This window comes from Gossypium arboreum, chromosome 12 (assembly GCF_025698485.1).
Source record: "Gossypium arboreum isolate Shixiya-1 chromosome 12, ASM2569848v2, whole genome shotgun sequence".
In the NCBI taxonomy this organism is placed as follows: domain Eukaryota; kingdom Viridiplantae; phylum Streptophyta; class Magnoliopsida; order Malvales; family Malvaceae; genus Gossypium; species Gossypium arboreum.
The window spans coordinates 103,412,723-103,438,006 of NC_069081.1; the positions used below are offsets into that span (position 1 = coordinate 103,412,723).

The 25,284-nt window shown below is 32.7% G+C and overlaps 2 protein-coding genes across 2 annotated transcripts; one reads left to right on the forward strand and one right to left on the reverse strand.

The window, feature by feature from the left end:
- Positions 1-15,359: 15,359 nt before the first annotated feature.
- Positions 15,360-15,746, forward strand: LOC108477774 (2S seed storage albumin protein-like). The gene has a single exon (XM_017780269.1). The coding sequence runs from the start codon at positions 15,360-15,362 to the stop codon at positions 15,744-15,746; it is 387 nt and encodes a 128-aa protein (XP_017635758.1).
- Positions 15,747-16,016: 270 nt separating this feature from the next.
- On the reverse strand, positions 16,017-19,850 carry LOC108477775 (uncharacterized). Its single transcript, XM_017780270.2, has 5 exons — positions 18,554-19,850; positions 17,186-17,241; positions 16,865-17,095; positions 16,471-16,762; positions 16,017-16,387 (listed from the first exon to the last, which is right to left on the reverse strand). The coding sequence occupies exons 1-5, from the start codon at positions 19,712-19,714 to the stop codon at positions 16,037-16,039; spliced, it is 2,091 nt and encodes a 696-aa protein (XP_017635759.2). The 5' UTR covers positions 19,715-19,850; the 3' UTR covers positions 16,017-16,036.
- Positions 19,851-25,284: the final 5,434 nt, after the last annotated feature.

Genomic DNA, 25,284 nt, shown 5'->3' on the forward strand with positions numbered 1-25,284 from the left:
CACGGGCTAAAAGATATCACACGGGCGTACAACACGGCCGTGTGGACTACACGACTTGGACACACGGGCGTGTTGTAACAGTCCGATTTAGACCCTAATCAGAACTGTGGTTTCGGGACCATGAATCTGAGTCAGAAAATTTTTTAAATATTATTTTTCGTGTTTATTATCTGTGAATTTGCATGTGTGAAAGTTTCGTATGAAAATTTGATTGCTTGTATGCTTAATTTAATAATAGGACTTAATCGCGTAAAATAAAAATTTAGTGGTTATTTGTGAAAGGGCCGAATAGTGGTTGTCCTTTTAATTTGGAGGCTTTAAGTTGCAAATTACCCATGATATATTGTAATGGACGGTGAAAGACAACCATTATATGGTTTTGTTATTATTTTATAAAGGTTATATATGTAATTTGGTTAATAATGTTATATGACATAAAACATAAAATAATTAAAAGCCATGGTTCCTTATTTTGCATGACCGAATATAAAGAAAAGAAAAAAGAAATAAGATTTCCTTAGGTTCGGCCATTTTTGGAATTTGGTTAAAGGTAAGTTTTAGCTCGGTTTTTGATAATTTTTATGTTTTTGAGATCGTTGCTTCGAGTACTACCCGACCCATGTTTGAATTTTTGATTTTGGTGAATATTTTGAGTTATGCCATTGATGAATATTTGTTTTTTGTGATGTTTGATAATAAATTATGAAAGATATGTTTTGGATTAATATGTTTTGTATTGGAGTTTTGGATGATTTTGAGTTATTAGGACTAAATTGAAAAAATAATAAATTGAAGGACTAAAATGAAAAATAAATGAAATATATGGATTAGTTTGAGCATAAGGAAGATTCGGCTTAACTATGATGTGGTGACATTTTGTGTATTTTGTGTTTTGTTCAATTAAGACTAATTTGTAAAAGTATTAAATATCAGGGGTAAAATGATAATTTTCCCATTTATGTGTTGTTGGATTAAATTGAATGAAATTGTGTTTAAATGAGGTTAATTTGAAATTATATAGATCAAGAACAAAAGAAATCGGACTTGGATCGGGGAAAAGCAAAAATAGTCGAATAGCCGATTTATATCGTTCGTCGATATCCGAGGTAAGTTTATAAGCAATAAACGTTGTTGAATTTGAATGTGTATGATTTTTATATGTTGAATTTAATTGTATGAATTTCTATGGTTGGAGCCGAATGCATGAATGTTTATGAAATTTGGGAATATATTGGTTCAATTGAGATATGAATTATGAATAAGAATAACTTTGTAACAGTGATATATCAGGCTTATTGCCTAGCAGGTTTTGATGCCGATGTATGATATCAGGCTTATTGCCTAGCAGGCTTTATGCCGGTGTATTGAATCAGGTTTATTACCTAGCATGCTCTGTGCGGTGTTTTATACAAGGCTTTATGCTTAATGAATTTTATGTGAGCAACAGTAAAAGCAATCAAATGTGTTAAGTGAGCTAAAGCATTCAGGTATGTGAATATGGTTATTCTATTCGAAATGAAAGTTAATTGATTGAAAGATATGTGATAGAAATGTTTTGTGATGATATTGAAAATGTATGAAATCATAAGTAAGGTATTCGGTTTTATGATAAGTATGTGTTTTAAAAGTTTGATTCACGTGATTGTATATATATATGAATACGTATATATAATCGATTATCTATGATATTATGACTTTGAAATTGGAGAATATATTGATAATTTATATATATGGTATATTCGGCCATGGTATATTGATGTATAAATATATGTTTGATTCGGGTTATTTTATATATATATAAAGAGGTTGTTCGTTTGCTTAATTGCTCATAACTTACTAAGCTACGATAACTTACTGTGAATGTATTTATTCATTGTTTTTATAGATTTTTGGAAGTTTGCTACAAGCTCAGGGACCGTCAGTGAAGTTATCCACACTATCGTCAACCTTCGGTACTTTTAAAAGTCTATTTTTGAACTTATGGCATGTATAGGCTAATATGTATTTTGTTCGACCTTGAATATGTATAACTTGAGCCATGCGAAAATGGCTTAATCTCCATGATAATTTTGGTCATATTTTGGTTATGGTTTGAGCTCACTTTTGGTTATGATGTTATATATTATACATGAATGGTCTAAGTGATAAATGTTATATGTTTGAAAATGGCTTGATGATGTTGGTAAATTTGGAAATGGTTGATGTAATGATCATTGTATGTATACAATTACATAGCATAATTAATTGTTTTAGCTAAGGTTTTAACTTAGGTAAACATATATGAATTGATATGAATTTTATTTCAATAATGTATTGGTACATTTGGACATAGGATGGAATTGAATAAGATGGTTAGGTTTAAATCTTGGTTTGATATTGCTTATATAAATTCCCATGCATATGATAATTTGACTTGATTTGTTTGATACATAGTATTTAATATTTATGTTTTAAATATGTCTATAAGTGATTAACGTCTTGTAATGATAGATATAGTTTTATTTAATTGATAAATATTTTTAGTTATATTTTAGAATGAGTTAAAGAATATGGTTGTTCAATGATTCAGCTATTTCTTTTTTATATATATAAATATATATATATGAATGATGTGTTTAGAAAATGCAAATTATAAAATGTTTATCCATGTTTCCATGAACGGTTGTATATTTGTTTGTGATGAAATAAAGTTGGAATGAAAAATGATGATATGTATTTGTATATTCGGTTAATGAGATGAAAATTTACCAAATGAATAGTAACTTGGTCAATTATTGTTATGAAAATTATATATGTTTTACATGATGTATAAATGTTTAACTTAATATTAAATAAATTTGAATATGATATGATCTTTATCAAATGATTATAAGTAATACATTTCGTGTAATACATTTGTGTTTGATTATAGTATGCAACTAAAGTGTAATAAAGTCTGTTTTTCTGCATGTGTTATGCGTTTAAATTAAAAGTATATTCAGCTATGTGGTAGTAGAGAATTAATTGACTATTAAAATTCAAGTACGTGTATGTGATCGTTTTAACTTGTGTTCTTGACTGGTAATACCTCGTAACCCTAATTCGGCGACGGATACGGGTTAGGGGTGTTACACGTGTACCAGGGGGTATGAAAACTGGAGCTAAATTTTCAAATTTTAAATAAGTCTGGGTACTCCACGGGTAAGGCACACGACTGTGTGTTCGGACACACGGGCGTGGGAGAAGCGAACAACGAAGCATACGGCCGTGTGAACCACACGGTCGGGACACACGGGCCTGTTTAAGGCCTTGTGACGAATGGGAATTGAATTTTTGTGCCCTCATTTAACCCTAATCCCCTTTTCATATTTTTCCTAGTTTTTTTTTCTGATCTCTTCTTCCCTAAGCCGCCGCCTGCCCCAAATCCGACCACCACCTAGCTCCTCTCTTTGCTCTCCCTCTCTTCTTCTTTCCTTTCTTTTTCTTTCCTTCCCTTTTTTTTTCTTTCTTTACTCTTTCTTTCCCTTTCTCTCCTCTCCTCTTTCTTCCCAATTTTTCTCTTACCTGCACGGCTACCAGCCCACGCCCCTCGCCACCATAACCCCGTCATCTGACCCCTAGCCCGTCGTTTCCCTCACCGCACGCCCTAAAAGCTATCGCGCACCACCCTCACCCTTGCTCGGTCCAGCAACAGCCCCCATCCCCAACCGGCAACCCCAACACCTACCCTTGCTCGGTCCAACGTCGCTCTTTCTTTCGACCGACTACCCTTCATATAGTCAGTTTCCCTTTTTACCCTTTTATATTTATTTATTTATTATTCTTTATTATTATTATTACTATTACTATTCATTATATTTGTTATTAAGTATTATTATTATAATTATGATTATTATTGCTTTATTACTATTTTGTTGGTTGTGGTTTTCTAATTCTTTCATCTTTGTTCTTTACTCTATCCTATTCTCGCTATTTTTAGTATTAATATAATATTTTCCCTATTTGCATCCATATATTTTATTTTGGTTTAATGTTCTTATAAAATAATATTTAGCTTTTTCTTTTGCATATTTTTGCTTAATTAGTATTGTTGTTTCATTTTTTCTTCTTATCAACATTATATTAGTCATGCATATAGTTTTTTCTCTTTAGGTCCCTACCTTCTTTAGTACATATTCTGTGCGGGATATATTTTTATAACTAAGGGTCGCTCTATTTAGACATGTGGATTGAATATTTGGTGATGTCTTGTTACTAATAAATTCTTTTAATTTTTAGGCACACAATAACAAACACACGAGGCAAGAAGACTACCGTCCCCGCTTTCAAAAAGCAGAAAGGTCCCGGTGGGACCTCTTCATCAAGTGTTTCGGCCGCAACTCGCCACCCTTTGGTCCAATTTCCATCGAACAACCAGGAAGATTTATATCAGCTTCTCAGTGTACGACCCCTCGGTATGAGGCATCGTATTGATTGGGCCGCGCTAAAGTAGGTCCGTTTGGCTGATGATGTCCACGCAATTATTACCACAACCCCGTGGAACAGGTTTTTCACCACCATCGAGCCCACCTACTCGGAGCTCACTTTAGTGTTCGGCGCTACATTTTCAGTCCAGCAGGTCATGTTAGTCCATAACGAGCCTGGCACTATCACCTTTCACCTTTGCGGGATGGTGGGACACATGAGCGTCCCAAAGTTTGGTGCTGCGTTGGGACTTTACAGAGAGGAGTTCATAAGCGCCAAGGACTTTCTTCAGCTTCATAGACATATTCATTACTCACCCTCGCGATGTTGGATTGAGCTCACAGGCGGCCTAAATAACTATGACGCGAGTCGCTCGAAGGTGGCGCATCTCTCTCCAGCCCTACGGTATATTCACGCCCTACTAGCTCACACTTTGATAGGTCGGAGAGAGAGCACACGTGTGGTTAGTATTTATGATGCATATTTCCTGTGGAGCATGACTACTGGACATGTGTTTGATTCGGCATATTTCATCACACTCGCTTGCCACAACCAAACTGAACGCCATAAGAAGGGCCCTATCTTTCTCGGCCCTTACGTGACTCGTCCCGCTCGGCACTTCGGCCTCTTCGACACTCCAGAGATGTCACCGATACTTACACTAGTAGGCCAGATGCCCCATCAGGGAATTTCTAGTATGATCCATATGAGGATGATAGAGCGACGCCGTGGATTCGACCCCCTCAGTACAGACTCATTCACTCTGATGACCAAGATGAGCTAGAAGATATTACTGATGATGTCCCTCCCCCTCACGAAGACCTGCACCCACCACCACCACCGAGTCACCGACCTCCTTCTGCCACTTTAACCGATATATTCGAGCGACTCACTCGCTTTGAGCAGCAGTGTTTTGAGCGATTCAACAGCATCGATGCCACTCTTCGACAGATTTACCACCACCTTCACATCTCTCCTTTGGCATCGTCAACCCACAAGACATCCGATAAAGAAAACCTTTGAGTCCTTTTATTTTATTATTATTACTATTTTTTATTTTTATTTTTATTTTATTTATTTTTGAAGACTTATGTTTTATATTTTGAACTATATTTGTCTTTATGGTTATTATCGAGAAACCTCTTAATTCTCTTCCACAGTTGTGTTTATTTTCTTACTAGTAACTCAGAATCATGCCTTTCGTTAGCATTATCTACAATTCTAGCTTTCGCTATTCCAAGGATTTCATCCAAAAATTCAGGGCAGTTTCGTTTCTCTCCCTCTCTTCTGATATTATGCTTATATTGTTATTATCGATCTTTGTACATTGAGAACAATGTACATCTTAAATGAAGGGAGGTTATTTATTTGATTATCAGAAAATCCCCAAATTATATCTTGTTCTTAAATAATTTTCTCATATTACTATTAGAATGAATTTTGATTGATTTATGATTTTTATTAATATGTTTTGGATTAAAACATAGGTAATTGTGCATTGACCTTTTAAACTTTAGGACAATAGAGAATCAAGCATGATAATTAAGTTGACTTTTGAGAATTAAAATTGCCAGGTTGTTTCCCTGAATTGAGGTATTATCTTGAAGTTTCAAATTTACAGGATTAACATCAAATACCCATAATTTTTGTGAGATTTTGAGCCTTTAGAGCATACATTTTTTTTCTTTCTCACTTTATTATTGGCTATGAGTGTGTCAATATTGAATTGATATTTTAGAACTTGCTTCGATTATACATGTCGAGACCACACCTTTGATTTGATATACTAATATGATAAAGGCACCTAGGTTTTAACCCACTTACCCCACAAAAAGCCTACCTTCATAATTAACCCTTAGTGAACCCTTTTGAGCTTAACAAAACCATTTCTTAATTAACCCTAAATTTTAACCTCTATATCAAACTTTTTGATTCGTTGAGAATTTTTCCTATTTTATTGATTCCCTTTTTATCAAGATTTGATTTGGTTAATTGCCTAACTATTTTCTTCCATCTTAGTTGTATAATTCTCTCTCATTATTTTTTCTTATTCTTAAAAAAAGAAAAACAAAAGAAAAGAAAAGAAAAGATTTATTTATTTACATATATGTTGATTATTATTAGTTCTTTTTTTGAGCTTAAGTATTTAATTCCATATTCTGAGAAGAAGCTCATGTTTTTCTTTAACAAACTCGATTGATGTAATTATTTAGTGTTAGTTTATTTTTCCAGTTAAGTAATTTATCAATTCGATCTCGATTCTAAAGTTCTTTTTCAATCTTTATCCACACCTTTAACCTAAGCCCCGTTACAACCTTTTAAAGACCTTTTGATTTGTGTATCATCTCATTTATAGTGGTGGAGATTTGATTTTCATGCAAGCCTATGGTAATAATTTTTCATGTTTGACTATTGAGTGCTTAATCATTGAACCTTAAACACTTTGAGTGATTTGAGTGACTCTTTAGTGAGGATGCCAACCTTTGTCGGTTTGGAATTAAAGATAATTACTTAGATAAATAGGGATACCTATGATTTTATGATTAAAATGCTCAACTTAAAATGTTTGCAACTTTAATGTTCTTTTAGTTAAGCTCTCAATGTGTGATTACTTGTTGATTACTTTGAAACATTATTGATGAGAATTATAAGTTGAGAAGAATTTATTTTAATTGTGAGTTGAGGATTTTGCTTGAGGACAAGCAAATGCTTAAGTGTGGGGATATTTGATAAACCATAATATATTCATATTTTTATCCCATACTTGGCTTATTTTTGGATGATTTATCACAAGCTTTAGTGGATTTGATGCTCCTAATCCATTAAATTCATGTTTTATACTTAGGTGAGCACAGGAAGGCGAAAAGAGCAAGAAACGGGCCAAAAATGGACAAAATGGGCCTAATTCAGTGTTTCACACGGCCTAGGCACTTCTACACAGGTAATCCACACGCCCGTGTGTGACACACGGGTAAACCACACGCCCATGTGTCATGGCCGTGTCAACAGTAAAACAAGTTAGAATTGTACACGGCCTAAGCACCCACACACGGGCGTGGCAAACGGCCGTGTCCCTGTCAAACCCAAGTCTAATTCTATTCGAAAAAGGCTAATTTTGGGCTATTTTTGGCATTCCAAAGTTTATTTAAACACCCTAGAAGAGGATCAAAGGGGGACGGAGAGTAGAAGGCAGAGAATACTCAAGGATAGCCATCGGCATCAGCTCAGAAGCAGGATCTACTTCAAGACTGAAGATCTCCATTCAATTTCCTTAGAAGTTTTTTAGGTTTCTTTATGTTTTGTTGTTTTCTTTATGTTTTGTTGTTTTCCCAATTTTGAGATGTTTTCCATTATTATGAACTAAACTCCCTAAATACCTAAGGGGGATGAAACCTAAGACGAATCTTATTACTATTTGAGTTATATGATAAATACTTGTCCTTATTCTTAATTGTGAGTTTTAATCCTTGCTTTAATATTCCAGTGATAAACCGTAATTCATACATATTTTTACCCCATGTTTAACGCATTTTATGGATGAATTAACCTAATAAGAATTGGTGAATTAGATGCTCCTAATGCTTTAATTTCATGTTTTATACTTAGGAGAGCATAGGAGAGCGAAAGGAACGAGAAACGGGCCAAAAAAGGAGAAAATAGGCCAAAATACGAGATTAACACGGCCTGGACCTCCTCACACGGGCAGACCACACAGCCGTGTCAATCTGACAGAATTGGAGCACGACTCACACGAGTATAGCACACGCCCGTGCCATTGTAACAGGCTCGAACATGGCCTGAAGTAGTCACACACGGGCGTGTCCCTGCCGAGCCCAAGTTGAGTCCAATTCAGAAAAGGCTAATTTTGAGGGCCTCTAGGCATTCCAAAGCTTATAAATACACCCAAGAGGAGGAAGAAAAGGGGGACGGAGAATAGGGGGTAAGGAATTACTCCAAGGAAGCCGATTGATCCATCTTAGAAGCCAGATTTATCATCAAGGCTGAAGATCTCTCCTCAATTTCCCTTCAAGAGTTTTGGGTTTTCTTTATGTTTTGTATTCGTTATTCTTCTGAGATGTCTTCTTATTTAGTTATGAACTAAAACCCCTAAATACCTAAGGGGGATAAAACCTAAGACGAATCTTGTTATTATTTTCTGAATCGTATGATAAATATTTAACTTGTTTTTAATTATGTGTTCTTAATTCTTGTTTTGATATCCCATTATACTGATTCAAGACATGCTCTTATTCAAAGGAGGAATAGACCCTGTCTAAGAGTACTTTTGTCATAATTAAGCGGAGTTGATTGCGTGCCTAGAAATAGGGTGACAAGATTTTACCGACTTAGGGTGAAACCTAATAAGGAGATCCATAGATCGAGTTAATGGAACCCTAAAGTGTTAATTAGAGAAAAGTCTTGGTTATTCAATCTAGGGATTAGACGTTATTAGTCTTGAATAGGGATAATAACATAACGTAGGGATCTCTACGGAACAAGTTGAATGAATAAATCGTCCGATTCGGAGCCAGAATAACAAGTAAATCCTAGGTGGATTTTTCATTAGGTATTGTCTTAAGTCAATCGATTTTTCCCAAAAGCAATTCCCCAATTCTTTTCTCTATACGTTCTTGGTTTAGATAATTTGTTAATTAAAACAAAACCCTATTATTCTTAGGCTAATAATAAAAAGACATCATTACTAGTACTTTTAGTTCTTTTGGGTTCGACAATCCGGTCTTGCTAAAACTATACTACTGTTCGATAGGTACACTTGCCTAAATCGCGATAATAGTTAGTTTCAAGAATGATTAATTATAAATTTTTAAAACCTAGCACGAAACCTCGCGATTATCCAAGATATTAATTCAGGTTTTGATGTGCTTATTCAGTGGAGCAAAACTCTCTGTTTAAGAGTAAATCTTCCATAATTAAACGGAGTTGCATGCAATCCTAGAGATAGGACGACATAAATCTGCCGGATTAGAGTCAAATATAATAAAGGAATCCATAGATCGAGTTAATGCAACAATAGGGGTTTTAATTAGAAAGAGATTTCAATTAATCAACCTAGAGTCAGTTGTTTTTTGTCTCGAGAGAGATATTAACATAAATCAGGGATTTCTACGGATTAAGTCAAGCGAATAAATTGTCTAACTCAAAAGTAATAAGTGAAGTCTATGTGAATTCTTCCTTGGGTATTGTCTTCTTTATCGGTTTTCCAAAAGTATCTTCTAACTTTAATCTCTGTCATAATCCTAGCCAATTAGATAATTAGTCTTAGTTTAAAACATCCCTTAATTCTTAGGCTAGATAATAAAAAGATAGTAATTACTAGTATTTTTAGTCCTTGTGGATACGATATTTCCGGTCTCACCATAACTATACTACTGTTCGATAGGTACACTTGCTTTAGTCGAATTTTTAGTTAGTTTATCGACCATCAATATTATTTAAACAAGATTAGTGTAGGGGATTGACCCATATAAAGCAACGAACAAGTGAATGAACTAAATCGAAAAGATCAAACACGTAAAATTTAACATAGAAAAACTCTTCAAATAAGGATAAAAAACCACGGGCAAAAAGAGATTTCATTACAATAAAAGGAGAGTACAGGAGATGGAGAGAATTAAAAGAAAACCTTAAAACCCACAAGAAAACCCTTACAAAGCAAAGAATAGAAATCTCTCAATCTAAATATTTCTTATGTGTGTCTAACTTAGAGTAATTTTGGCCTATTTATAGCCTAAAATTCATAGTATAATATGACTAGAATACATCCAAATTATTCAGAATTTAACTGGGAGAAGAAAAGTCGAAAACTTGAATAGGGTGTTATGTAGTTGCGGCGTTGCTTCTCTGCTCGTCGAGATGAGCCTTTGTTTTCGTCAGGACGAGACTTACTGTTTAGTCCAAATAAAGGCATTCTCCCAAAAATCTCCACAGTAACTCGTATTTGGACTAACTTCCTTGCTGAGCCCTATTACGAGTCTACTTTGATCTTTGTTAGATACTTACTAAGTCCAAGCAATACTCGAACTTTGAAAGTGGAAGACTCTTTGTCAACATGTCAATAGAATTGTGTTCTGTGTCGATTTTAATAATTTGAACATCCCCTTGAATGATCATTTCTTGAAAAAAATGGTAACGAATGTCCATGCTTCGTTCTCTCATGATGCATTTGATCTTTGGTGAGATGTATGACATTTTGGCTATCACAGAATACAACAGTTACCCCTTTTTCACCTACTAATTCATAAAACATGCCCCTTAACCAAATTACTTCTTTCACTACTTTGGTAATTACCATGTATTCTGCTTTACTAATCGACAAAACCAATGTAGCTTAAAATGTAGCTTTCCAACTAATGGCACAATTCTCAAAAACAAATAGGTAACCTGTGAGAGACTTTCTTTAATCTAAGTCTCCTACATAATCAGAATCAATATATCCGATTAAGCCCTTTGGGCTTATTCCGAACTCTAACCAGATATTAGAACTACCCCGCAAATATCTAAAAATCTACTTAATTGCATGCCAGTGTAACTTACCGAGATTGGCCATGTATTGACTAACAACACTAATAGCATGTGAAATATCGGAACAAGTCCATACCATTGCATACAACATAGTTAAACCAACAATTCTTTTATCGATAGATAGTTTAACTAGCCGGAAAGTCTCGTTCTTATGAAGGGATTTCATCCCTTCTTCTATTTTAATGAGCCATTTGTTAGAATCAGAGGCTTGAACTGCCTCATAATAACATGAAGAATCGGTTGAATTAATGTTGTCAACAACACCAAGAGCAAAAACCACTAGGTTTCTTTCACAATATTTCTATGGTGGTCGGATTTCTCGTCTCTTCCTATCACAAGCCAACTTATAGTTCATTAACTAAGATGGTAAGGGTACTTGAAGGTAGGATGAAGCTCTAAACTGATCAGAAAGAGATTCAAAATTGTGAAAATCAAAATCTTGTCTCGTTGTCGCGACGTCAAGTGACTCGTTATTGGGACGAACCCTATATTCGTCGTGTCATTACTATGTAGAGTGTTGACTCATCGTGACGTTGCCTACTGTTTCTCCCTTAGTCCAAGACACTATGATTTATTGTGTCTTTAAAGGTAAAAGGCCTATTTTCTAATCGAAACTTAGTAGATTCATCGAATGTAACATATTTGCTAATAATGATTTTGTTGGATTCCAAACACCACAACTTAAAACCTTTTGTACTGATAATGTATCTTAAAAAGATTCATTTAACAATCATTGGACCAAGCTTTCCCTGGCTAACTTTAGTATAAGCAAAACAACGAAAAATTCTAATATTAGAATAAGTTGGAAGATTACCTAACCATATTTCCTCTAAGACTTTACCGTTCAATGCTAAATGATTAGATTGATTCACCAAATAACTTGTCAGATCTACGAATTCAACCCAAAATTCCTTCCTTAAACCTGCATTAGAAAGCATGCATCAGGCCTTTTCTAGCAAGGTTCTGTTCATTCTTTTTGCAACTCCATTCTGCTGTGGAGTTCCAATAACAGTTTTATGTCTTTCAATTCATTCCCGTTTGCAAAAATTGTTAAACCTTTAACGAACAGAACTCAAGGCCATTATCTGTTCTCAACCGCTTCACGGATTTTCTGATTTATTTTTATAACAATGTCTTCCACTAATTAAAGATTCCAAATATTTCACTTTTCTGTTTAAAAAAAAATATTCAAACTTTTCTGGAGTGATCATCAATAAAAGTTAAGAAATATTTATTACCTTTTTTTGAGATGCCGAGAGACGGACCCTATAAATCAGAATGAATGTAATAAAGAGTCTCTTTTGTTTTGTACGCTACTAAATCAAAATTAACTCTATTTTGCTTCCCCAAAACACAATGCTCGCAGAAACCTAACTTATCAACTCTAGTGTCTTTTAGAAGACCTCTATTGTACAAGGTTGTCATACCTTTCTCACTCATATGACCCAAATGCATATGTTAAAGTTTGGTTGAATCAGAATCGGTAGAAAAGAAGTCACATCGCATCGTCGGGACGTGGAGTGTATTCTTGTCGCGACGTCATGTTGTCACGACACCATAATCTTCATCATCTCGACGTGGCGACAATTTTGGCTGTTCTTCAATAATCGCAATCATACAAGTTATTGTAGATCCTTGCAGAACGTATAGGATGCCATTTTTCTGTCCTCTCATCATAATAAGAGTTCCACGAGAGACTTTTAAGCCATTTGATTCAAAGACTATCCTGCAACCATTAGAATCCAAAATTCCCAACAAAATGAGATTTTTCTTTAAATCAAGTACATGGCATTTGACAGTGTTCGAATGATTTCGTTATGGGTCCTGATTTTTATGGTCCCTACCCCGACTATTTTACACGAAGAATTATTCCCCATTAGCATAACTCCATATTCAACCAAACTGTACATGGAGAACTAATCCCTGTTGGGACACATGTGATAGGATCACCCTAAATCTAGGATCCATTCGAAAGTATGAATAGAGTTTTCACTTTGTGACATCAATAATAGATTATCACCTCTATATTTGGCTACACAAGCATCAATAACATCAATTTTCTACTTATCTTTCTCGTCGCTTTTGGCATCCCTTTTGATTTTATTTTGGAGTTTCTAACATTCTAGCTTAACGTAACCTTTTTTTTTTGCAATAACCACAAAATTTGTCACAATTTTTGGATTTGGATATCGCTTTAAACCTGTTACGATTTATATTTCTAGATTGTTGTCTACCTTTTGCAACTAGGACTGAAGCTTGCCGTTTGACTTTTTGTTTGAGTCTAACTCATTGTCGAGTTTATTATTGCTTAACTGAGAGATAATCTCTCCCATAGATTAGAGTTTCCTTAAAAGTTTTATAAGGAGAGCACAAAAAGCACAACAACAACATAGCTTGATCCTCGTCACTAATCTCCACTTTAATATTCTTTAGATCATTAAAAAGGGTAACAAACTCACTAATGTAAGATCTAATGGACTCACTTTTGGCCATTTTGAACTTGTAGATACGTTGTTTTAATATTATCTGTTGGCCAAAGATTTCGTCATGTATAAGGCTTTCAGTTTCTTCCATAACTGATATGTTGTTTTCTCCTTCAAAACCTCTTATAACATATTGTTTGTTAGGCATAATTAAATTATTGATAAAACCTTTCGATCTAAACTATCCCATTCTAATTGTTCCATTTCTATTAGTTTTCTTTTTGCAAGGATCCTCTCTAGATCACTCTAGATCAAAATTGTTGACATGCAAACTTGCCACAAACTAAAATTTGCGATGCCATTGAACTTATCCATATCAAACTTGATGCTGCCATCTTTGAACGGTTTGATTGTGAAAATCGATCTAGTTTTGATACCAGTTTGTAGAAGATTGACCCGTATAAAGCAACGAACAAATAAATGAATTAAATCAATAAGATCGAATACGTAAAAAAATTTAATGTAGAAAAACTCCTCAAATGAGGATAAAAAACCACGGGAAAAAGGAGATTGCACTATAATAAAATGAGAGTACAAGAGATGGAAAGAATTAAAAGAAAACCCGAAAATCCATAAGAAAAACCCTTCAAAGTAAAGAACAAAATTCTTTCAATCTAAATATTTTTGTTGTGTGTCTACCCTAGAGTAACCGTGACCTATTTATAGCCTAAAATTCGTAGTATAATATGAATAGAATATCTCTAGATTAATCAAAGTTTAAGTGGGAAGCTGAAACAGAGTTTAACTAGGAGAAGAAAAGTAAAAAACTTGGATTGGATGCTGTGTCATCGCGACGCTGCTTCTCTGCTTATCGGGATGTTAAGACAATCGTGTCGTTGAGATGAACTTTTGTTTCTCGTCAGGACGAGACCCACTGTTTAGGCCGAATAGAGACCTTCTCCCACAATCAGTAAAGTAACATACAATTATATTTTTTAAAAGAATGTCTTGAAATTAAAATACTTTTATTAGTATAAAAATATCTTCTTAAACTTAAATCATGTATAAATGTGTTTAGAAAGCCATAGGTAATTGGATCTAAGTATACTGTTTGTAGTAATTACCCCGATTCTCATCTTTTCTTTGGAGTGTAATTGTGATACTTTAAGTACGCTCAGCTTAATGAAATCCACTAATTATAATGGTTAACCAAACGTGTCATGAATGTGTAATTACAAAACCACTATACCTAAATTCAATTATTAGGTTACTTTAAATGCACCCTAAAAATACTTTGCAAAATTAAAAATATTAAAATAAGATAACTTTAAAATTAATTGATGAACTAACCTAATTCAAATTCATATAAATACAAAAATGTTTTAATATTTTATTTTAGTAGTTAACTATAATAAATTAGTATAATATTAGAAAAATAATTTAGAAAGATAAATTAAAATTTATCATTTTTACGACATAATTTTTAAAAATTTCAAGCGTTTTTTCATTAAATAAAAATTTAAGTTAATTTATTAACATTTTATAGTTTAATTAATTTTAACATTAAATTAAAATATAGAAGAATTTTGTTAAATTTGTTTTCAAATCATATTATTTGGTAAAATTTAATACACTTATATATTCTCAAATATAATGACAAATTTTAAGATAAATTTACAATTTAACCCATAAAAATAATATACTTCACTCATAATCAGGCCCTCTATAACAAAGAAACAAACCACAGCGTAGATACAAGACAGAGCGTTTTTAGTACGTGGAACCAAAACTGGAACCTTGGACGGAAGAATCTCCCACCTCAACATTCATAGTTTTCACCATCAGAGTAAAGCTCCACGTATCTTGTTCATGCAAATTAACCTACAATTATCTTACAGAATATATAGAATCCCCCACCTCACAGTGTATGTAAAATTGTACCCGAAAACAATGGCCAAACTCACGCTCTTAGCAGCTTCCTTACTCCTTACCCTTTCTATTGTTAATGTTGTTGCAGCTTCTTCTTATCGCAAAGGTCTCAGGGGTTGCGAGAAATTTTTGACTGAGAGCTGCCGGCGCGTGAGGGACGATAGCTGCCGTGAACGAATGAAGTTATGCTGTGAGGAACTAGAGCGTATTGAGGTGCAACGGCGGTGTTCGGTGATAAGGAGGTTGGTGAAGGAACTGCTGGAAGATTTCAGAAGTAAACAAAAGCGAGAAATGTTGCAGAAGGCTAGAAACTTGCCGGCTTTGTGTCGCATGGGAATCGGCCGTTGCGACATTCGAGTTCCATTTCCACCGTCTTGGTTTACTAACTTTGCCAATGTGTTCGGTTGAAATTTAAATCTTAAATGTTTTAGATTACCACTTTTTTTTTTTCTTGTAACTTCTTGTCTTGTTTATCTGGTTTCTACTCGGATTTTGATTGCAATATCGTAGTTGCAGACGTAAATTTGATCGTATCTTAAGAAATTAGGTGTTGTTGAAAATCCAATGCCTTCTTTTAATATACAAATGTTCTTTCCAATAATAATACATAATCAACAGTGTGTGTATATATCCTTGCTTTGTCTATGTGTATAAATAAATGTGAAAGATAGTTGGATGTTTTGGTTGAAGGGATTTCATCACAAGTTACCAGACCAATCATAGTCCTGATACATAATGTTAATATGGCCATCATCAGCCAAAAGATGGGCCAAAAGCCCCGATTGCGTAGAATCCAAGTACTTCATCACCCATTTCAGGATATCTTTCTCGGTTCCAAAATCTTCATTGTACCATTTGATTATACGAGTTAAATAAACGGTCCTCTTTTCCATGTTAAACTGAATTGCACCTCTCTGGAAATACTCCTTGGCAGCACATCTTAACTCACTTTCAACACCATCAGCAGTGAAAAACCTCACTGCAGGGCTGGACCTTGTCCCATTGCATAGTCCAAAATGTATCAATGGATTCAGTTTGTGAGGAGCCAGCTGTGATTTTCAAAATAATTAATATTGATATGATCAACTAAGACTGGTTACAACAATGGATGGGGATGCAGTAGAGAGGGTACCTCTAAGCGGCGGTCACCTTTGCTGAAGGGTCTGAAGAAGGAATAAGGGGAGGTCCGATTGCGACGGAGGGTACCATTGAGAATAATGTTAAGGGAGTAAGGGTATCCACCAACTAGATATAGGAACTCATTGAAAAAGGCTCGCTTGTCAAGCACTCCTTCGGGGTGTCCGATGCTAATAACAGCATGGATGGCCATGGCGTTGTGCAAGTTTAAGAACAAGGCTAGCCTTTCACTGGGACTCAGTAATTTCATGTTCACCCTTTGCAGATCTCGAGCCACATTTAAGTATCTGCATCACCCACACCCACCCACTCATAATCCATATAGCATGTTTGGTTGATGAGATAATTAGTAAAATAACAAGAAGAAGGGGGGATAAGGATGATAAAACCTGCGGAATTCTTCACTTCTGTCGATGCCACTATAATTAACGTGGAGCCTGTCATCCGATGCATAAGCTTCGAGAATGGCAAACATTAGTTTGGAAAGCCTATCGGCAAGAAAAGATGCAGGTTTGGGCTCACTATCGTTGGTTGAACTTCGATAATTGAAGCATCCCATTATGAATGGCTCATGTTCTAGGAATCGGTAAAAGTGGTTTCCTTCTTCAAATTCATTCTCTCTACACCATTTTCATATCATTAAATTATTTATTATTTAATGACAATCTTTACTACTTAAGAAAAAAGACTAAAAATTGAGCTGTTCTTACCCGAAAACATGATGGAAGAAGTGCTTCTGAGCCATAAGCTTTGCAGTTATGACGCTCTATGAAAACAAAAATTTGTAAATTAATGTTTGCGGAATTTCAACATGAGGAAAAAGAATATGTTGATGATTCTTAGAAAGGATTAACCGCTGACAATCCACCCATTTCATATAATTTTAATAATTATATGAATGCACTATTTGAATTTACGAAGAATTTTTTTTATTTTAAATATATAAAAAATACCTTAAATATGAAAAATCATATCCAATGATTATACATCCCGATTAGCTTCATCCAAACTAATTCAACTGGATTGTTTAGTGAAAATATAAACTGAATATTAAGTAAAATATTACAAATACGACACATACAAAATAATATTTATAAAATATTATGTGAAAAACCAAATTATAACTTCCTTAAATTGATTGAGGTTTTAGAGACCATGATATCAAACTTTCTATATATAAATTTAAATTAATTTTATTAAATTTTAAGTTGCATGCTCTTAATTTTTCACACTAAACTTAGTGTTTTTAATCTATGATAAGCTAAACTAGATTCTTACACATGGGAAAAAATTATGTAAAGAGATAAAATAATTAAAAATTTGGTCAAAATATGACCCAAATACACATATACTCATATAAATATATAAATATATATATATATATATATATATATATATATATTCAGAAGAAATTTAATTATGTTAACAATTTAATGTATATTTTAAATTCAAAATGTAGATAACTTGAAATAAAAAGATTAAATTTCAAATATTTCAAGAATATAAAAATTTGGAACATATTTTGATCTAAATGTTTATGTAAAACCAAAAAAGCATTGGTTAAACTAGTAAGTTGAATGTTTAAAACTTATAATAATATAATTTATTTTTAAAATAATATTTTTAACTATTTTCAATTAAATTATACTCAATTGACTAATAACCTCAACTTAATTAAAGGTTTAAATAATAACATAAATAATAGAGAGTTTATCAATTAATTCAACTTGATTTTTTCGATACTATTTAAGAAATAATGTATAATTTCAAACCTTATCAATAAATCACAAAAATTAATAAAGTTATAACAGTTATATGGTTTTCTAAAAACATAATAAATATATTTTTAAAATTACCAATTAATTTATTAATAACATAAATTTATTCGCATGACGGTATTTTAAAATGTTACTTAATTCTAACATCATATAAAAAGGAAAAAGTGCTAAAACTATGGCATGTAACAAAATGGTATGAAAATCCATTGATGAATCAGATATATAATTACAATTCTAATAAATTTAAGATTATGTGATATAATTATAATTAAAAGTGATATAAAGTAAGAGTAGCAGTACCTTTTTCCTACCACGGTCAAGATGATCCATAATGCCTTCCACCAAATCAACACCAGAGAAGCAATTCTTAACCATTTTCATCTTAATCAAACGATCTTGAATAGGCAATGTCTTCCTCAGAGCCCTCACCGTCTCCAACAACACGTCGTCTTCTTCCTCCTCATCATCCACCCCATATACTGGTATGGCCGGCGCTCCCTCCGGGCATCTCTCCCCAACCATTTCCCTCAATTTCACTTCCATCTCCCCACCATTCCTTAATTCATTCAAAGCTGTCAATCCTCCATACCACTTCTCGTTGAAGAATATCTGCGGCACTTGGCTACTCCCCGTTCTTTCTATCAATTCCTTCTCCCTTTTAGGGAACACGTCGATGTTTATTTCCACGTAGATCAGCCCTTTCTCTCTAAAGAAATGTCGGACGGCGGTGCAATCTCGACAGTTCGATCTCGTGAAAAATGATATCCGACCTTTCAAATCCAGCCCCAGTCGTTCGGCTTCGCTTTTCAGCTTTACTATTACTTTCACTCCTGGGATATGGAACTCCGTCACCTCTAAGTTCAACGAGTCGTTTTTCACCACCAAGTCCCCGTTAGCCTCTTTCCACGACGATAAACGTCTGACGATTGCTGCTGAGAAACTGCTGCTTCGGTCGCTTATGTATTTGCCAATGGAAGGCATGGTTTCTGCGATGGACAACGATTGCGAACGTTCCACCCTTGGCGTCGCTGGTGGGTCGGGTTTAGGGAGATGTGCTTGTGATTTAATGGCCGGCAAGTAATGGTTGCGGGCATTGCAGAATATTTTAGGACTATGAATGGTGATCTCGTTATCGTTGAATTCTTCGGTTTTGCTGGAAATGGAAGTCGATTCTTCCTTGCTTTCTTGTGGGGGCTTCTCCTCTTTCTCTCCATTGCTTTTCTCAATCTCGACGTCGTAGAAGTCTCCGCTATCTTTATCAGCCGACGAGGCGGTTCCTTTCGCTTCGCCGCCGTCTCCACCATAACCGTTGGCAGTCTTATCCTTCTTCTTCTCAACATCAATATCTCCGTCAAATTTCTCTTGCTCCGAGGAGTCCATCGCTATTTGATTTGTAAAGAAAAAGTATAGAAAAGGAAACGAACAGATATAAATATATAAAGGAGAACGGAGATTAAGCATAAACAAAGCGATGAAAACGGAAAGATTTAATGGAAGGGAAATATAGTTAAAGATGAAGAATAAAAAACAATGGTGGCCATTGGCAATAGCTTTTGAGTTGAGAGAAACCAGTAAAAATAGATTTTGGGAAATATTTCTACTTGCGTTAATTTTAGAAAATAATTATGATAAATTGCATGGATTCACACGTCACAAAATCACAATAAAACTATTTAAAATACATTTGTTGAGTCTTTACGTTATTACGATGTAAGAGGTTTTCAGTATGTTTTGTCAGAATACTTTTTGAATTTTTTAGTGTGATTTGTACTAATTTGATTTGATGCATACGCGTATTATTATTTATCCTTTTGATTAAGTTAGCATGACAACTTAGGTATCAATTTAGTTAAGAAAATTATTAAAATATTTTTGGTAATTAAAATAAATTATATTATTTTATGGTATTTTAATATTTTTACTTTAAAAGTTAATATATATATGGTGAGATTTCAACTCATTTCAATTGTATTAATAAAATTTTAAATTTATTATTCGATTAAAATTTTGTTTTGATATTTTTATATACTTTAATTTTATTATGGACAATTTATTATCACCATCAATTTAATAATGTTGTTGATTCAGATGATGTCTTAAATTAACTCGATATCAACTCATGATTGATACTAACATAATAATAAATAATTTTGTATTCATCTAATATTCTTAATCTAATGTATTTATGCGTTTAAATTTTGTTTTTCTCACAACTTAGTTTAATTTTTTATCTTAATGTCGTATATATTTCATATCTTATTATTAATTCGTTTCAAATCATACGTTTCATTATTTTTATATGTTATTTTTAAACGCATACTATGTGTTTAAATATGTTGTTTTGACATACACACGCATGTGATAGAATTTCTATTAAATATAAAATTTATTATTTTTATAAAGAATATAAACTTGTTAAAATTTAAATAAAATTTATTTTTATAAGTTTAATAGAAAATAAATTGTTAATACTAAATTATGGCACACTAATAATGTAGGTGAAAAAATGTAATAAATATATTTATAAAATATTAATATAAAAAATTAAATAGACCTTTGGTTGAAATATTAAAGTTAAGATGTTAATCATTATTATGTTTTATGATCACGTACATGTATTTTTTAATTTCTAAATAAAAATATAAAAGGCAACTACACTCTCATAGTAATATTTATTACTTAACTTTTTGTGTGTGTGCAATTTGTCAATCAAACTCTTGATTGCTAAGTGGCACTAATTCAATTAGCCAATTAAAAAATTTATCCATGCACAATTTTTTAACTACTTTAAAAAATAAACACTTTTTTTATCAAATTAATATCACAAATATTATAATATTTATTTTTGTAATAGATGACTTGATTATTATTTGATAGTAATTGATTTTTCATGAATGAAGATGTAATGGTTACCATGAGATAAAATAGGATCATATTGAAAGAACAGATTTACCACAAATATATTCAGGATATCCTATAATAGTAATACACTTATAACAAGGTCATTAGATGAGTACTTATTAAGTAGCTTTAGTAATGATATATAATTAGGGAGGCTTAGTCGCGATACTATAGTGGAATGACTTCGTAACTAAATAAATTTATAATTAATGGGCAAAAAACTGGAACTTAATTATTAATTATTTGAGCTCTAATTATATATGTCAAATTGGTCCCTCCGCTAGCTCGTTGAAACCAGAAATAAATTGCATGTAGAATCAAATGAATAAAAATAAATAGAAATGAAGTTCGAGAAATGGGTCGCGTTCACAAATGTACATGTTTTCTCACTAAATATAGAAATCATTTGAGAATTAATATAAGGTTTTGAATTATTATTTATTTAATTACAATGAAATAATTGATGTTCAAAATAGAATTAAATTAATTAGTCATTATGAATTCATTGAATATTAAAATTAAATATATTTCATCATAGATTCTTTTATGGTAAAGTTGTTATGACTTTAACGAAATTAGAAGTGGTTGAAAAATTATTTAATTGAAAAATTAATTTATCTAATTAAATTAATTAATAAATAATATTTATTTTGGGAAATAGGAAAACTATGTATTGAGTTGAATTAAATTATAAATTGTTTGGTTAAAAGCCCATAAAACACAAATAATTGGACTCAATATAAGAGAGGCCCAAATAATATCTTGAATTTTATTTGATATACTCACATGAATCACGTTACTGGTCCACTTGTTCAAGTAATATATTATTCCAAAATATATAATAATGAAAAAAAATATAATAATTATATTATTAAATGCACGAGTGGAAATTGGTGAGGGAAATTTACTTAGGGACGTAAATATGGTAAGCGGTACCATGCCCATGACTAAAGAAGGAATATACATCCACCAATTTTAATTTTCGGTGCTTTAGCAATTCGACACATCTCTCGGCACAATGTAGCCAAGATAGTTGATCCCCAACTAAGCTGCCTGACTTCTTTTAGGTCAATTGGTTCAAAATTTATTTATATTATACAAAACAAAATATCTCCTTAAATAACAATATTCTATAATAACTACCAAAAACATCAACTATTTACTCAAATTCCTAATGAAAGCACAATTTTCTAACCAAATATTCAAAGTCATATTAGAAACCCAGCTTTGTAAAAGATCCTACAAAAATTTTTAAAAAAAAGTGAACTTTTAATGCTAAAAATTTATACTTTTATGAATTTTAATAATTTTTTATGATTTTTCAACATATTTATTTATATAACAACATTTTATATGGATAATGAATCTATAATATATACCAATAAATCTATTTATATAATAAAATCTCTATTGGTCTGCACATACAAAGTAACTTATAATCGGTTGATTTGGTAAAAGCTTTTACTATTTTTTTTTTGAGCCTACAACAAAGGCTCCCTATTTATAAACTTAGCATTCCCTTTAAGCCTTAATTTTAGGGCACACTTTCTAAGAAACCGCCATGATAACCATTTAAAATGTTGCTACCTGTAACATATCTCATAATCACCTCCAAAAGGTGTACAACTCAAGTAACAATTCAAATCATGCTCCGCTAAGTCACGCTTTAACATCAGCTTAACAATCAAGTCATTATTTGAAATTCAAAGTCCAAAAAATTTAAAATCGTTAGATTTTTGAATTTTTTCATTGCAAGGAGAAGTTATCCTCCACATTGGATAGAAGTGAGAAACTTTCACCACAAAACACAAAAACATCTGTCTTTGAGAAGGTGTAACAACCTGACTTTTAGTGATACCGAAAAATGCTATTTTGGAACCCATTTCCGTAAACTAAGTGTGTAAATATTAAATATGAATATTTATAGGGTTAATATAAAAATATATTGATGTTTGGTCCATCAATTTTGTCAATTAAATATTTAATTTAGGCACAGGGACTAGATTGTAAAGCTTCAATTGCTATAAGTTTTTAATTGCCCAAAGGTTTAAGGATTAAAATAGCAATTAGCCAAGGATCCTAGATAGCAATTGGACCATTTCTCAATAGGAGAAAGTGAATAGTGATGTTGGAGTCCACTAAAGTTGATTAAAATTAAATTAAGTTAATTAAACCTCGATTATGTTAATTAAACTAGTTTAAATAAATCTTAATCAAGGTATATAAGTTAGTGGGAAAATAATGTCATCTTCATCTTTTATCTCCTCCTTACCATCCATGGAAGGAAGAAAACCATATTTGAAAGCTTAATATTCAGCCAACTAATAGGTATAAAATTTAAGTCATTTTCTTGTAAATTTTATAGATTTGAACTCATGGAAGCTTGATTTAACTAGCCCATGTACCAATTTGTAAAACTGCTAAAATTTTAGAAAGTTTTCATTGTTGATTTCTTGAAGATTTATGCTTGAAATTGATAGATTTTAAGCTTAGATTATGAAAAGCATTATATTGTAAAGTTATTTAACTAGTTAGTTAACTTTTTTACATTAGGGACCAAATTGAATAAAAGTAAAACTTATTATGAAAATAGGTTAAAATAAAAAGTATAGAGACCCTTTTGAGAATACATGAATTTAGATTTTTATCCAAAGCTTGAAATCGAAAGTTATGACTATCCTGAGTTCAAGGACAAAATTGAATAAAATATGAAATTTTAGGGATATCGAAAAATGAATTCATATAGGTTCATTCATATCATGATATAATTTGAAAATATTTAGTATTGATTGATTGTATAAAATAATTGTATAGATCAAGATTTGGATCCAAGCGGAGCTAATAGGGGAAAAGCTAAAGTTGCGAATTAGTCCCTGAAATGTCCACTCTTTTCACATTTTGAACAAGTAAGTTCATGGAAACTTACTATTTATGTTCATTATGTATGTTTTATGGTTGGTTTCATACATGTTTGAATATAATAGGATTATTTGTTAATTGACATGAAAGGCTGGAAATGGACTAAATTGAAATGTTATGTGAAAATTGGTATGTATCAGTATAGGATTCAAATGTGATGGTTTGATTTATTACATGCATGTAAATGAAATATGTGATCGCGTACAGCGTACAATATGAAAAATGGATAATTACAGGGATATGTGATGGTTATATGTGTAAAAGATGCTTTTATCAACTTAGTAAAAGGTTAGGATACAATTGACATGCCAATAGGGTCTTATGCTTGCTTGTACGAGATATGTGATTATTCAGAGATTGTCATAGTTATATTGAGATCCAGCATTTTTTGCAGATCATCAAGTTTTATATGTCTCTACGGAAACCCTGATGTGGTGGAGGGATGTATTAGCATATGAACATACGTATAATGCCTACAAGTTTTACACTTCGGTGCCCTGGTGTGGTGTAGTTTGACGAACAACCTAGAGTAGTGTAATTTACCTGTGTATTTGATTTCGTTTACTAGGGTTTCATTGGGCGAAATTGTTTAAACGAAATCCAAAACCTAAAAACATGATGAAATGTACTTGATAAACAATCAAAATGTTATTGAAAAGGTTCAAATGTAAATGTTACATAATAATGTATTGATAATAAGAAATGTGATTGATATGAATTATGAATGATTGACTTACACTTATGAATTGTTCGTTGAATATGTTTTATGATCGGTTATATGTACCATTGATATGATTTGAGTTGCTTATAATTTTTAATGTCATGGATATGTATGTATAGATATATGCTCATCTTGTGTAACACCGCTCACCCGTATCCAACGCCGGGACAAGGTTCGAGACGTTACTAGACTTAAACATTCACAACATGCAAAATCGGGCCACAAAATTTTTCGCCTAAAATTATAACATCTCAAACACATGCATATCGCCCCTTATACAGGCCTTCGAAGCCTGTAACATACATCGGGGTGGTTCGGGACTAAACCGAGAACTTTGAAAATATTTGGGCAACTTAACCAAATTTTCTTGCTTTGGAGAGTCGCACGCCCGTGTGGGTTGGGTCGTGTGGTCACACACGTCCGTGTGGCTTGGGGCACGCCCATGTCCTCAGCCTGTGTAATTCTCTGTTTGTGACATCAACAACCGTTT